Below are 15,019 nucleotides of genomic sequence, written 5' to 3' on the forward strand. Positions count from 1 at the left end.
GTGGGAACAGGTAATACATCTGAATGAGAGACGCAGATCTTGTGCAGAGCGGAGGGGTCTGGTAGGGAGATATTTTGAGATGAGTGAGGAGATGTATGATGGTGCAGTTTGGGTAATAGCCTTGTATGTAAGTAAAAGTATTTTATATTTGACACGGTAGAATACCGGTAACCAATGGAGGGACTGACAGAGCGGATCAGCAGACGAAGAACGTCTGGCGAAGAAGATTAGCCTCGCAGCTGCATTTAAAATGGATTGAAGTGGTGAGAGCCTATGTTTGGGAAGACCAGTAAGGAGACTATTACAATAATCAATGCGGGAGATGATGAGTGCATGGATCAGAGTTTTTGCAGTGTCTTGTGTAAGATAAGGGCGTATTTTGGATATGTTTTTAAGGTGCATGTAACATGATTTAGAGACAGATTGAATGTGTGGAACAAACGACAGTTCAGAGTCAAGGATGACACCTAGGCAGCGAGCTTGTGGGGTAGGGTGGATAGTTGCATTGTCAACAGTTATGGCAATATCAGGTTGGTAACTACCCTTAGCTGGTGGGAAAATAATTAATTCTGTTTTGGAAATGTTGAGTTTGAGATGGCGAGATGACATCCAAGATGAAATGGCAGACAGGCATCCAGTGACACGAGCCAATACAGATGGTGATAAATCTGGGGAGGATAGGTAGATTTGAGTATCATCAGCGTACAAATGATACTGAAATCCAAAGGAGCTGATTAGTTTACCAAGAGAGGAGGTATAGATTGAGAAAAGCAGAGGACCTAAGACTGAGCCTTGCGGTACTCCAACTGATAGAGGTAGAGAAGAGGAGGTAGAATCAGAGAAGCGAACACTGAAAGATCGATTAGATAGGTAGGATGAGAACCAAGTAAGGGCTGTGTCCTGAAGACCTAGGGACTCTAGTGTTTGTATGAGAAGAGAGTGGTCAACAGTGTCAAAAGCAGCAGAGAGAGCTAGAAGAATAAGTAGTGTGTAATAGCCTTTTGATCTAGCAGTGACCAGATCATTCACTACTTTGGTCAGTGCCATCTCCGTGGAGTGTTGGGCACGAAAGCCTGACTGAAGTGGGTCCAGTAAGTTGTGGGAGTTAAGAAAGTGTGTAAGGCGAGTGTAGGCAAGTCTCTCAAGTAGCTTGGAGGGACTGGGTAGCTGAGAAATGGGACGGTAGTTAGAAAGTGTGTTTGGGTCAGAGTTGTGTTTTTTCAGAATGGGAGTAATCACTGCATGTTTAAACAGAGATGGAAAGATGCCAGTAGAGAGAGAGAGAGATTACAGATTTTAGTTAAGGTTGGGATAAGCACAGGAGACAAACTTTTGCTGACCTGTGAGGGTATAGGATCAAGAGGAGAGGTAGTGGAGTAGGAGGATGAAAAGAGTGTTGATACTTCATCTTCACTTGTGGGATCAAATGAAGAGAAAGTGCCAGAGGGTTCAGATAGGGATTTGAGCAGGTCACTGGCTGAGTTAGAGCATACCATTTCATCTCAGATTTTATCAATCTTATCCTTGAAGTAGGAAGCAAGTTCTTGTGCACTGATAGTAGCTAGTGGGGGAGGTGAGGGAGGGTAAAGAAGTGATTTAAATGTATTAAAAAGTCGTTTGGGGTTGGTGGCATGATAAGAGATGAGAGATGGGAAATATGTTTGTTTGGCAGTGTCCAGGGCCTGACGATAGGAGTGGTAGGTAGTCTTATATGTGAGAAAGTCACTTGGATTCTGAGATTTCCGCCACTGACGTTCTACCTTACGTGACAGTTTTTGTAGGTGTCTTGTTGATTTAGAGTGCCATGGTTGGCATCTAAGCCTACGTGGAGTGTGATGGGTAGCTGGAGCAACTTCATCAAGGGCACTCTCTAGGGTCTGGTGCAGGTGGGATACAGCAGTGTCAGGTGTGGTGAATGTAGAGATTGGTGAGAGACGTTGTTGCAGAGAAGTGGAAAGTTGTTGAAAATTTATATTGTTAGTATTTCTGCGTGTTAGAGGAGGCTTGCTTGGTTTTAGTATCCTAGAATTTAAAGTAATAGAAGAGATTGTGAAGGTGATCAGGTTGTGATCAGAGAGAGGGAAAGGAGTGTTAATGAGTTGGGAAACTGAGCAGAGCCTGGTGAACACAAGATCAAGGCAGTGGCCCTCCTGGTGAGTAGAGGAGTCGGACCATTGGGTTAGGCCAAGAGAGGAGGTTAGAGAGAGGAGTTTGGATGCATGAACAGATTGTGGACTGTCAAGAGCTATATTGAAATCGCCCATAATGATGGTGGAGATGTCAGAGGATAAAAAGTGTGGGAGCCAGGCAGAAAAATCTTCTAGAAATTGTTGTTTAGGTTGCCCAGGAGGGCGATAGATAGCTGCAACACGCAGAGAGATGGGGGTGAAAATCCTGATACAGTGAACTTCAAATGATGTAAATGCGAGTGATGGAACCTGAGGTAGAACAGTGTATGTGAAAAACTGTGACAGTAAGATTCCAACCCCACCACCTTTACTATTATTATCACGCTATCCTATTATAGGCAATTTTTTCAGTCCAAAAAAGGACCCGCAATCATGCAATAATACATGGGATCTGGGATATGCTCCCGATCCCATGTGTTATCGCGACTCCAACAGCTGCTTATCACAGATTATGCTTTGGGTGCTAATTGGATAGCCCCTGGTGAACCTATTGGCATCAGTAAATTTCTGCTGCTAACAGGATACCGGCCTGTATTATTAAATTTTGCATCTTAATAGCATTACAGATGCAGCAAAAAGCGAGTTACAATGTACTAGAGCTAGGCTACAACATTATTGGTTTTACACAAGTGCAAAGTCACACATGAAGCACAATGTAACTCTTTATGAGGAAAAGCGCAGCCACGTCATATGGGATCTGGCGCACAGAGAAGGGCTATCTGTAACATAGTAACACAGTAACATAGTATCTAAGGTTGAAAAAAGACAATTGTCCATCGGGTTCAACCTATTTGTGGTCTCCTATGCACGATTATTTTGTATAAAATTTTGACTGAAGTTGCTGACTGCCGTTCCGATTAACCCCTCTTTTTTATAATAACCATAGTGTGTGACTATCCCCGTAACCCTTGATATCCTTATCCATTAGGAATGTATCTAACCCATTCTTAAAGGTGTTGACTGAGTTGGCCATTACAACTCCCTCAGGCAGGGGATTCCAAACACGTATCGTCCTTACCGTAAAAAAGCCTTTACGCCGTATTGTGTGGAATCTCCTCTCCTCTAACCTGAGCGAGTGTCCACGAGTTCTCTGTGTTGATCTAACCAAAAACAGGTCCTGCGCAAGACCTGTATATTGTCCTCTTATATATTTGTAAATGTTTATCATGTCCCCTCTTAATCTCCTCTTTTCCAGTGTAAACATGCCTAGTCTTGCAAGCCTTTCCTCGTATTCCAGCGTCTCCATACCCTTAATTAGTTTGGTCGCCTGCCTTTGAACCTTTTCTAGCTCCAGGATATCCTTTTTGTAGTAAGGTGCCCAGAATTGTACACAGTATTCAAGGTGTGGCCTCACAAGTGATTTATATAACGGGAGTATAATACTCTCGTCCCTAGCATCAATTCCCCGTTTTATGCATGCTAATATCTTATTAGCCTTCTTTGCTGCAGTCCTACTTTGGGTACTACTGCTTAGTTTGCTATCTATGAGGACACCTAAGTCCTTTTCCAGTACAGAATCCCCTAATTTTACCCCATTTAGTAGGTAGGTGTTATTTTTGTTCTTGTTACCACAGTGCATTACCTTACACTTGTCTGTATTGAAGCGCATTCTCCATTTCGCTGCCCAAGCTTTTAATTTTACTAAGTCATTCTGAAGCGACTCAGCATCCCCCTCCGCATTTATAACTTTACACAATTTGGTATCATCTGCAAAAATTGACACCATGCTCTCTAGACCTTCTGTTAGGTCGTTGATGAAAATATTGAACAATTGCGGTCCTAATACTGAGCCTTGCGGCACACCACTTAGCACTTCAGTCCAAGTTGAAAAAGATCCATTAACCACAACGCGCTGCTCCCTATTATCTAACCAGTTTTTGACCCAAGTGCATATTGTGCTTCCTAGCCCTGATTCTTGTAGCTTGTAGATAAGTCTCATGTGTGGTACAGTATCGAACGCTTTGGCAAAATCTAAAAAGATTACATCCACCTCTTTACCCTGATCTAGGTTTGCGCTTACTGTTTCATAAAAGCCAAGTAAGTTGGTTTGACAGGATCTGTCCTTCATAAACCCATGTTGATTCCTTTTAATGACCTTATTGACTTCAAGGAACTTCTGAATACTATCTCTTAGAATACCTTCCAATACTTTCCCCACTATAGATGTAAGACTAACTGGTCTATAATTACCTGGTTCAGCTTTACTTCCCTTTTTGAATATAGGCACTACTTCCGCTATACGCCAGTCTTTTGGAACCATACCTGATATTACTGAATCCTTAAAGATCAAAAATAGCGGTTTTGCAAGTTCAGAATGAAGCTCCATTAGAACCCTTGGGTGAATACCATCGGGACCTGGTGACTTATTAATCTTTAAATGTTTTAATCGGTCACAGACTACTTCCTCGCTTAAATAAGTACCTATCAGTGGGATATTCTCATTATTGAGATTATATGTTAGTCCCTGAATTGGGTCCTCCCTAGTAAATACTGTTGAAAAAAACTCATTTAGTGTGTCCGCTATGTCATTATCATTTTTGCTTAAGACTCCCAACTTGTCTTTTAAAGGGCCTATACTCTCCTTCTTTAATCTCTTGCTATTAATGTATTGAAATAATTTTTTGGGATTCGCTTTGCTTTCCTTTGCTACTAGTTTTTCAGTTTCTATTTAAGCCACTCTTATTTCCTTTTTGCATATTTTGTTACATTCCTTATAGTGCTGAAATGACTCTGCTTCCCCGTCAGATTTGTATTTTTTAAATGCTCGCCTTTTCTTGCCCATCTTAATCTTTTTGTTAAGCCACATCGGTTTATGATTTTTATTCCTTTTTTTTTCTGCTCGTAGGAATAAATTTGAGTGTATTTTTAGTTAGCAGGAATTTTAGTACCTCCTATTTCTCCGTAGTATTTTTTCCTAAAAACAAACCTTCCCATTCAATATCCCTGAAAAATACCCTCATCTTTTCAAAATTTGCTTTGCTAAAGTTTAGAGTCCTAGTTGAGCCAGTATAGGGCTGTTTATGGAAACTGATATTGAATGTGACCATATTGTGGTCGCTGTTTCCTATGGGTTCCCCTACTATAATACCTGATACCAAATCCCCATTGTTTGTTAATACTAGGTCTAAGATTGCATTGTACCTAGTTGGTTCCTCAATTAGTTGAACTAAGTAGTTATCATTAAGTGTGTTTAAAAACATATTGCCCCTAGCAGTATCACATGAATCGTTTTTCCAGTTTATCTCTGGATAGTTAAAATCTCCCATCACTACTATGTCTCCTACTCCTGCTGCTCTTTCAATTTGCTTTAGTAACAATTCCTCATCAGATGCGTTGATACCAGGCGGCCTATAGCATACACCCAATACTAACTTTTTTATTCCTTTTTCCCCGCATGCAATTTCTACCCATAATGTCTCGACAGTGTCTACAGTCTCCTCCTGAATATCTTCCCGTATATCAGGTTTTAAAAACGGCTTTACGTAAAGACACACCCATCCACCCTTTTTATTTAGTCTGTCTCTCCTAAACAGTGTATAGCCCTCTAGATTGACTGTCCAATCATGAGATTCGTCCCACCAAGTTTCAGTAATGCCTATAATATCCTACTGTTTGCTTGCTGCAAGTATTTCTAGTTCACCCTTTTTACCAGTAATGCTTCTGGTGTTTACAAACATACAACTAAGATAAGTATTTTCCCTTGCGTTAGGGACATCTTTCACCTTATGTAGCAATGATGACCTGTAATCGTCATTGGTTAGTGCTTTGGTAAAATCCCTTTTAGTACCCATGTTAGTAACCTTACCGCCTGCTCTTACCCTCCCCCCAACTTCTCCCCCATTTCGTTTACTACCGCCATCCCCACTATTCTCACTGCATGACCCGTAGTTTCTAGCTAAACCCTCCCCCCAGGCTCCTAGTTTCAAATCTGGCGCAACAGTAAAATACTACACGTCTGTAGAAACGTCCCCGGAGCAGAATGACCAAACCTAAAGTTTTTCCAATATACAGTACCGCCGACAGGTAGTAATATACACAGATTTCTGTATACTGTCTCAGTCTCTATTCTATGCGTCTGTGCATCCAATGTCCCATTCCATCTCCCAGTCACCACCCAGGTACACCCAATACAATTCTGAGACCATATGGCTCAATTGCTGGTCCACCTCTGTGCCTACACATTGTATAACGCATGCACTGTGTGACAATTTAGTTACTTAAATGCATGCGCAGTTGAAAAACATTGCTCATTTGTGCGTATATTGCCATTGCATCTGACTCAGAATCAGGACTCTTTGTATTTTACTAAACAGCGCTACAAAGGATCTAATCTAAAAACAGGGCTAAATTTAATTTAAATAACACAACTTCTATAAAGCTTTGGAGTTTTCAATCACTGGGCACCTGTGCATACATGCACTTGTAGTGCCACTAGTGTTGCACTACGTGCAAAATTATGAGTTTGGGGCATATTTCTGAAGCCTCAATAAACATAATTTCTTTTCTAGATATATTGTGGCAATAAGAGATTAAGATTAGTGCCACAAACTCCATAAACCACGCAAATCTTTACCTCACCTGCAATATTTATCCTAGGTGATGATTTTAGTAAATAACCTCAGATATGTTTTCTATCTATTAATTACTTACATTCTGTAGAATAGTGCTAAAATCCATTTTCTGTGATGGAGCCTCAGGTTGTGCTTGGTTAAGTTCTGGATCTGCTTTAGGAACATCAAATGTGGACAATGACGTAGGTTGTGCATTATGAGTCTCAAGTATATTTGAACAGTGTTCCACAGGACTCATATCTTGATCCCAGTTACACAAATCTAGCTCTGAATACAGCCTTGACTGCTCTTCCAAAACCTGTTTAAGTTGCTGGAAATAAAAAAAATGTAAAGTTTTAGAACATCCACATTTTTCCAGTTTTCATTGAAATTAAGTAGTTTTAATGGATAACAAAGACGTCATATAATCATTTTGTTTAACAAAATTGAATCTAAATTTTTGACTCAAAATAGCCATCTGTTGCAGATATAACATTATTTTTCAGATTTTGCTTACATAAACCTTTAACGGTTTACAGGTTACCTTTGTACCATTTCAGGCTATTCACAACATTCAATTGTTTACATTTTAATAAAAAATGTAATTATGGTGGTGTTCTAAAACTGTTGACTGGTAGTGTATATATTCATACATATGTGTGTACAGTTATTTGTAGTGGTGTAAGAGTTAAGGGGGGTACTCACGGAGCGATCGCTGCTTAAAATCTAAGCAATCTGACTAGATTGATTAGATTATAAGCAGGATCACTCCGTTTGTACCCCTCAAAGCGATAGCTATCGCTGGTGCTAGATTGGCCTGCAGTGCAAGCCAATCTAGCAGGTCGCTCGTTTCACCTGAAGGGTGAAATCAGCAGCTCCCCCGTCTCCCCCCGCACGCTCAGCACACATCTCTCCCGCATCGGCTGGTGAGTACCGGCCTTTAGATACAGGGAAAGAGAGGAAAAGAGAGATCGGGGAAGAGAGAAAGAGAGATGGTGGGAGTAGGGAGGGACATGGGGGTAAGAGAGGAGGACAAAGATCTATGTATCGAATTTATATAAATAGTCTAGGTATAGTTTCTCTATGTATTGTAGCACTATAAATCCCACCATGCCCTAGTAACAGCTCTTTGACAGAGGTAGTTAAATTCAGCTTTACATTAATAGTCCATGTAGGTTTTTAAATACAATAGAACATGTATTACATTAACTGAGATTAGCTTGGCAGTTAAAATGTTAGTATGTAATAGAGATGACCGGGTTCGGTTCTCTGATATCCGAACCCCCCAGAACTTCACCTATTTTACACGGTTCCGAGGCAGCCTCGGATCTTCCTGCCTTGCTCGGTTAACCCGAACGCGCCCGAACGTCATCATCCTACTGTCGGATTCTCGCGAGATTCGTATTCTATATAAAGAGCCGCCATTTTCACTCGTGTATTGGAGATTGAACGGAGAGGATGTGGCTGCGTTCGCTCCCTGAAAAGCTCCGTAATCTGTGCTCAGTGTACTGCAAATATCTGTGCTCAGTGTGCTGCAAATATCTGTGCTCAGTGTGCTGAAAATATCTACGTTCTCTGCCTGAAAATGCTCCATATCTGTGCTCAGTGTGCTGCAAATATCTGTGCTCAGTGTGCTTTATTGTGGGGACTGGGGACCACCAGTATAACAGTAGTACAGTACAGTCAGAGCCGTCTTAACAGCAGTGTGGGCCCCTGGGCACAGCAATACACTGGGGCCCCTACTCATCCTCCAGCGGTAGGGGTGGGGGGTGCTATCAGCGGCAGCTTTGATGTCCCGCGGGTGGTAGGGGGTGTTCTTTCGTCCGCTCAGCATGTAGGACCTGGAGCAGTAATTTCTGCTAATTACTCCTTTACTGAACAGATGGGGCAGGAGGGAGAACACTAAACTGTAGAAGGAGGCATCGGGCTGAATGAAGGGGCCCCAGTACATGACTTCCAGGGTGGTATGGGGTGTTTAATACATAAGGGAGGGGTAGATAGTGGAGTGGGCTTAATTTTCATCATTTTCTGGTGAGAGAGCAGCTTACTTGACTGCAGATATCTCAAGTTCCTTAGCTTTGAATGGGATAAAAAAAACTAGAAAGGGACTTGCGTATCACAGTTCAGGAACCAGAGCAATCCACCAACAAATATATAAAACTGCATATTAGGCAGGTGGAGCTGGAGCAGGGACCGGCTGCTGGAAGGCTGATATCTCTGGTTCTGGGCATAGTAGAGACAAGCTGCCAGTGTCCACGAAAGTGGAGAGTTCCAGCTTTTGAAATGTACCCTCAGAAAAACTCTAAGTCATACAGAGCCCGAGATATCTGGCTGGGAAGAGCAATTAACAGGCTCGGATGGGGACCACTGCTTTGAAGTCCGATATCTCTGGTTCCCCAGGGCCGATTTTCAAAAATCTGGTACCCCTGGAAAGAGGGGACTCTCAGCTATCAGCCTAGGGCCCTTATACTCCTGGGTCCCTTGGGCAAGAGCCCATTGAGCCCATACGAAAAGACGGCCCTGAGTACAGTAGGCCATTGCTGTATCTTGCAGCTCTGTGTCACTGCAAGTATCCATTCCATATCTGTGCTGCATTTTGTGAGCAGTATATATAGTATTACAGTGCAGCATTTTGGTGACTAACAGTATATAGTTGTACAGTAGGCCATTGCTGTATCTTGCAGCTCTGTGTCACTGCAAGTATCCATTCCATATCTCTGCGGCATTTTTGTGAGCAGTATATATAGTATTACAGTGCAGCATTTTGGTGACTAACAGTATATAGTTGTACCGTAGGCCATTGCTGTATCTTGCTGCTCTGTGTCACTGCAAGTATCCATCCATTCCATTTTCTTCCAGTGATTTGGACCAATAATACCATTGATTAGAACGAATAATTCCAGCGATTTTGTCATTTTCTTCCAGTGATTTGGACCAATAATACCATTGATTAGAATTAATAATTCCAGTGATTTTGTCATTTTCTTCCAGTGATTTGGACTAATAATACCATTGACTAGAACGAATAATTCCAGTGATTTTGTCATTTTCTTCCACTGATTTGGACCAATAATACCATTGATTAGAACAAATAATTCCAGTGATTTTGTCATTTTCTTCCAGTGATTTGGGCCAATAATACCATTGATTAGAACGAATAATTCCAGTGATTTTGAGGTGTTTGTGTCGCGTAGCTTAGCCGTCCAGCGACCACAGTGCCACTCCTAGATGGGACAGGTGTTTGTGCCGCCCTCTTGGGTTGCTTTGCTTAGTCATCCAGCGACCTCAATGCAAATTTTAGGACTAAAAATAGTATTGTGAGGTGTGAGGTGTTCAGAATAGACTGGAAATGAGTGGAAATTGTGGTTATTGAGGTTAATAATACTATAGGATCAAAATGACCCCCAAATTCTATGAATTAAGCTGTTTTTGAGGGGGTTTTGAAAAAAAAAAACACCCGAATCCAAAACACACCCGAATCCGACAAAAAAATGTTCAGGGAGGTTTTGCCAAAGCGCATCCGAATCCAAACCACGGCCGCGGAACCGAATCCAAAACCAAAACACAAAACCCGAAAAATTTCCGGTGCACATCTCTAGTATATAAGCAGTTCAACACTTCAGTTGGGAAAATATAATGCACCAGCATTCTTGATTACCACCTCAGCAGCTATGTACTGTCAGGGCAACTGTTATGTGTTTCATAACCTGGCCTTGTGCATTCATCTGTATTAAAACTGACCCATTTATTTCATGTGTGCACTACTTTTGTATTAATCACTATAGCTTTTAATTCACAGATTTTAAGCCTTCCAGTCATATAATTCCAAATGACAAATTGCTAATTTTTCTTTTACCTGTTGAAAAAGTGGTTAGTTAGAATGAACATAAACTGTTATGCTACAAGTTTCAGTCCTGACATACCAATGAAATTGTTTCTTTCGCATGACGTGCTTGTTCATCCAAATTCAATTCTAATTCCAAAGCTTCTTTTAGAACATTTCGCCGTAAGAAATGCAGTGTTCTCATTTTTTCCCTAGAAGTATAAAAAGAAACATTGGATCAGCTCTGGATGTGTGAGCGCAATGGACATAAGTACCAATTACAATGTGCTACAATCGAGCCAATGTCTTCTACAATCTGTGCCTATACAGATGTGGACAGATTTATTATTACCTTTACAGCTCATAGAAGCCTTGCTTCATTACTCCTAAAAAATTATGAAATGAAAACCTGTTGTCTCATGTATACCTTCATGCCACTGGTGTAATTATAATGGGTGCAGTGTGTGCGGTGCTCAAGGGCTCCTGATTCCAGGAGACCCCACACATTTCTTGAAACTTACCCCTCCAGAGTCCTGAGACGACAGCGGCAGCACTACAAAGATCACATTGAAAATGGAGCGACGGCCATTTTCCCGGCATTTTGCACATGCTAAGTAGAGAAGTCTGCGCATGCGCATTAAGGTCTGAGCCCTCTAGTGCTCAGACTCTACAGCGCTGCTAGCAGAGAGGAGGGGGTCCGGATGTCGGAGGCTGCACACGGGCCTATTCCTCTCTTAAAATGCCCCCACTTCATGCCTTTGTTATGTCATAGACTATAGCAAAGAAACGGTGACAACAGGTAAATTATTGCTTATTCTCCAATCATATTCTAAAATGGCCTGGATTGATTTGTTGGTACCCTTTAGAAAAGATAATAAATAATTGGATTATAGTGGTATTTCTAACTAATTGCTTTCTTGAATTAGCATCACACTTCTTCAATCTTCTAATGAGTCATTCAACCTATTAAAAAGTAAAAAAGACAGATGTAGCCGCATTCATTCATCCAGCAGTACAGCCACACGGGACCACGTGCTGCAGCTGCGACTTGGTACGCCGGGCTGTGACTATTCACAGCTTGGTTACATCTGTAGTCACTTTGCTGTTTGGTATCATCGTATGCACAACACTGAACATGGACTAGAGAAAGCAAAAGAGAGAGTTGTCTGAGGAGATCAGAAAGAAAATTATATACAAACACGTTAAAGGTAAAGGCTATAAGACCATGTCTAAGGAGCTCGATGGTCCTGTGACTACAGTTGCAAATATTATTATGTTTAAAGTCCATGGGAATTTTGAAAAAAGACACAACATAAAAAAATCTATGGGCCAAACTACCTGTTCACAGGCACAGAAGTCTTATTGAGAGCTACAGAAATGACTTGATTGCAGTGATTGCCTCTAGAAGTTATTCAACAAAATATTAGGTTAAGGGTCCCATCATAATTGTCCATGCCATTTTCATTTGTTTAAAGAATGATGGATGACAATTCCTTTTGTTACTTCAGTGAAAAACATGCATTAATTTTTCAGAAAAGAGTACCAACAAATATGTCCGTTTGTATATATCCAGGCCTGACCTCACAAAGACACATACATGTATTATAGGATCTAAATTCTGACATATTGTGAATATATTGTTGGTGACGTTTGCATTCACCACTGTACCTTCCAATCATGACCTTTTGGTACTATTTTGACTGATATATCTGATCGACTTGACAATCTACTCTTATTTATTAACTGTTTCTTTTATAGCGCAGCTAATTCCGTTGTGCTTTACAATTGGACACAATGATAAAACAAAACTGGGTAATAAACAAACAGTCATAGAGGTAGGAAGGCCCTGCTCGCAAGCTTACAATCTTATGCATCCTTGTGATGCCAACTAAGCTGAAGCCATACTGTTGGTCACATATAGTTGTTTGTACAAGACCTTGGGTTCTAAGGGCTAAAGGGCTGCTGAATGTGAAGGCTACACGTACTGTATCTGGTGATAGTGGCTGATCTACTGGTGTATCTGGTGTGCATTACATAGTGGGGGTCATTCCGAGTTTTCGCTATACTGCGATTAGTCGCTTACTGCGCATGCGCAAGGTTCGCAGAGCGCATGCGCTTAGTTATTTTACACAAAAGTTAGGCATAACGAAGCTTTTTCATCGTTCTGGTGATCGAAGTGTGATTGACAGGAAGTGGGTGTTTCTGGGCGGAAACTGAACGTTTTATGGGAGTGCGCGGAAAAACGCTGGCGTTTCTGGGAAAAACGCGGGAGTGTCTGAAGAAACGAGGGAGTGTCTGGGCGAACGCTGGGCGTGTTTGTGATGTCAAACCAGGAACGAAACTGACTGAACTGATCTCAGTGTAGGAGTAAGTCTCGAGCTACTCAGAAACTGCTAAGAAATTTCTATTCGCAATTCTGCTAATCTTTCGTTCGCAATTCTACTAAGCTAAGATACATTCCCAGAGGGCAGCGGCTTAGCGTGTGCAATGCTGCTAAAAGCAGCTAGCGAACGAACAACTCGGAATCACCCCCAATGTTGTTACAATGAAAGAAAGCATTCTGTGGGTGAGATTCAATTGTTTTATTGTGCACAATCTCCCATCTAAAGTGATGGGAAAACGGGGGGGGGGGGGGGCGATATTGTATTGTTTAGTTTCTGTGCAAATCATGCCCAAACAGACCAGTTTAGCAGCATAAAGCGGCTAAACTCGACTAAACAATTGGATGTGTGCGAAGAGTGCCATTTGGGCACCGAAATGGGTAACTTTTTTCACATTTCAGCTCAACACCTATGAGGGTGCAGCCTGAAATGCCATCACGGCCAGCTGTTTGCGCCCAATTGAATTGCTCTGTATGAATCCACTTAGCCAAAGGCTGGCACTGAAAGCTACATCTGCTCAGCTTAACACCAAATAATATTTAAGATGGGTGTGTAATGCTGCTATGTGAAATAAAAAAAATGAAAACAAATGTTTTCAATAGCTATAAAATTGTGAATTCTGTAAATATAAATATGTGTACACCAGTGCAGTGGGGTGAGGCCATCTTTCTTTTCATGCTAACGTATGCACAAGAGTTTTGACCATATAAAGTATATGAAAAATACAAAGAATAAATTAAAAACATCCTCTTTGTTTCATTCTAATAATTTTTATAGTCAAACCTCTGGAGTAAAAACTCTGTGGTAGGTGGGGCAGTGCCTCCCCTGCCTGTGTTTTCCGCACATCTCTTATCAAAACTCAGCAAATTTCCAGCAGTATACTGTATACTGCTGCACCTGTGTATAATGCCCACATAAACTCTTTGGTTCATATACTGTATTGCATGTGACTCTGGCTCTGGTACTTGCCAGTGCCTCTCAGTGAGCAATTTACCTCACTGCACGTCCCTGGTGAACACACTATGGTGAGTATTTATTAAACATAGAAAAAGAAAAAGTAGAGAGAAAAAAGCACTAACCAATCAGCTCCTCTCATTTTTCAAACACAGCCGGTATAATGAGAGTTAGGAGCTGATTGGTCAGTGCTTTATATCTCTCCACTTTTATCTCTCTTCATGCTTTAATAAATACCTCCCTATGAGTACTGAACTGTTATAAAATTATGTTAACATACCAGTAGAAAACTTTAATGAATAATCCGATGTAAGAAAATATGGTGCAATGTAATTGCTCTAAAGGCACTGTCACCGTATCAGCTAAGTTTGTTAGTGGACCAAGCACTTATGTGTAAGAAACTGCAAAGGTTCTCTTGCCATATGGAATAATTACTACTGTACATTTTTTACTATTTCAATGATCAAAAAAGAGTAAAGATTTCACAAAATTAACTAAAACTTACTCCACATCAGATTGGGTAGAATTTCGCGCCATGTCGGAGTAAGTATACATTACGTAAGGCATGGCGCATAAATAAACAGCAAACATATATTCAAAAGAAAATAAAGAAATCAATCCAGCCCCAGTGTCCCCAACCTGTCATGCGTTATATGAAACATGAATTAGAACCAAATTAACTATAATTAATAATTGTAAAAATGGAGTTTAATGATTGCTTGTATCAGATGTAACAGTATGCCAGTGTAGTGCTACCATGTTCACGTGTTTAAGAAAGGAGCTTTTGAGCTACATTTCAAAACTAACATGATTGTGCACATTGGAAATGTAACTGGACTGTGCACTGTTCAGGGCACTTGTGTATGATCACCTGTAAAGGAGCCAATGAGTACTGAGTGATGCTCTGCATTGTACAATTATTACTCTTTGCATATTGGGGGTCATTCCGAGTTGATCGCTGCGGATCTTCGCATCGCAAGCAGCGGGATTTATCCCAATGCGCACGCGCAAAAGCTACAATGTGCACAGTGACCCACGCGACGAATGTGCAGAAATACAAATGCTTTTTGTGTTCGCAGTGGGCCAACGACAAATAGGCGGGCTGTAGGCGGTGCAGAGGTA

At 41.2% G+C, this 15,019-nt stretch overlaps 1 protein-coding gene across 3 annotated transcripts in view; it reads right to left on the reverse strand.

The window, feature by feature from the left end:
• Positions 1-15,019, reverse strand: part of ITPRID1 (ITPR interacting domain containing 1) — a 478,387-nt gene that overhangs the window by 6,673 nt on the left and 456,695 nt on the right. For all 3 annotated transcript variants that reach the window (XM_063922570.1, XM_063922569.1, XM_063922571.1), the window contains 2 exons: positions 10,663-10,774; positions 6,840-7,070 (listed from right to left, as the gene is read on the reverse strand). In XM_063922570.1, coding sequence (XP_063778640.1) covers positions 6,840-7,070; positions 10,663-10,774 — 343 coding nt within the window. The remainder of the gene's footprint in view (positions 1-6,839; positions 7,071-10,662; positions 10,775-15,019) is intronic.

The sequence above is a fragment of the Pseudophryne corroboree genome, chromosome 5 (genome assembly GCF_028390025.1).
Source record: "Pseudophryne corroboree isolate aPseCor3 chromosome 5, aPseCor3.hap2, whole genome shotgun sequence".
NCBI classification, from domain to species: domain Eukaryota; kingdom Metazoa; phylum Chordata; class Amphibia; order Anura; family Myobatrachidae; genus Pseudophryne; species Pseudophryne corroboree.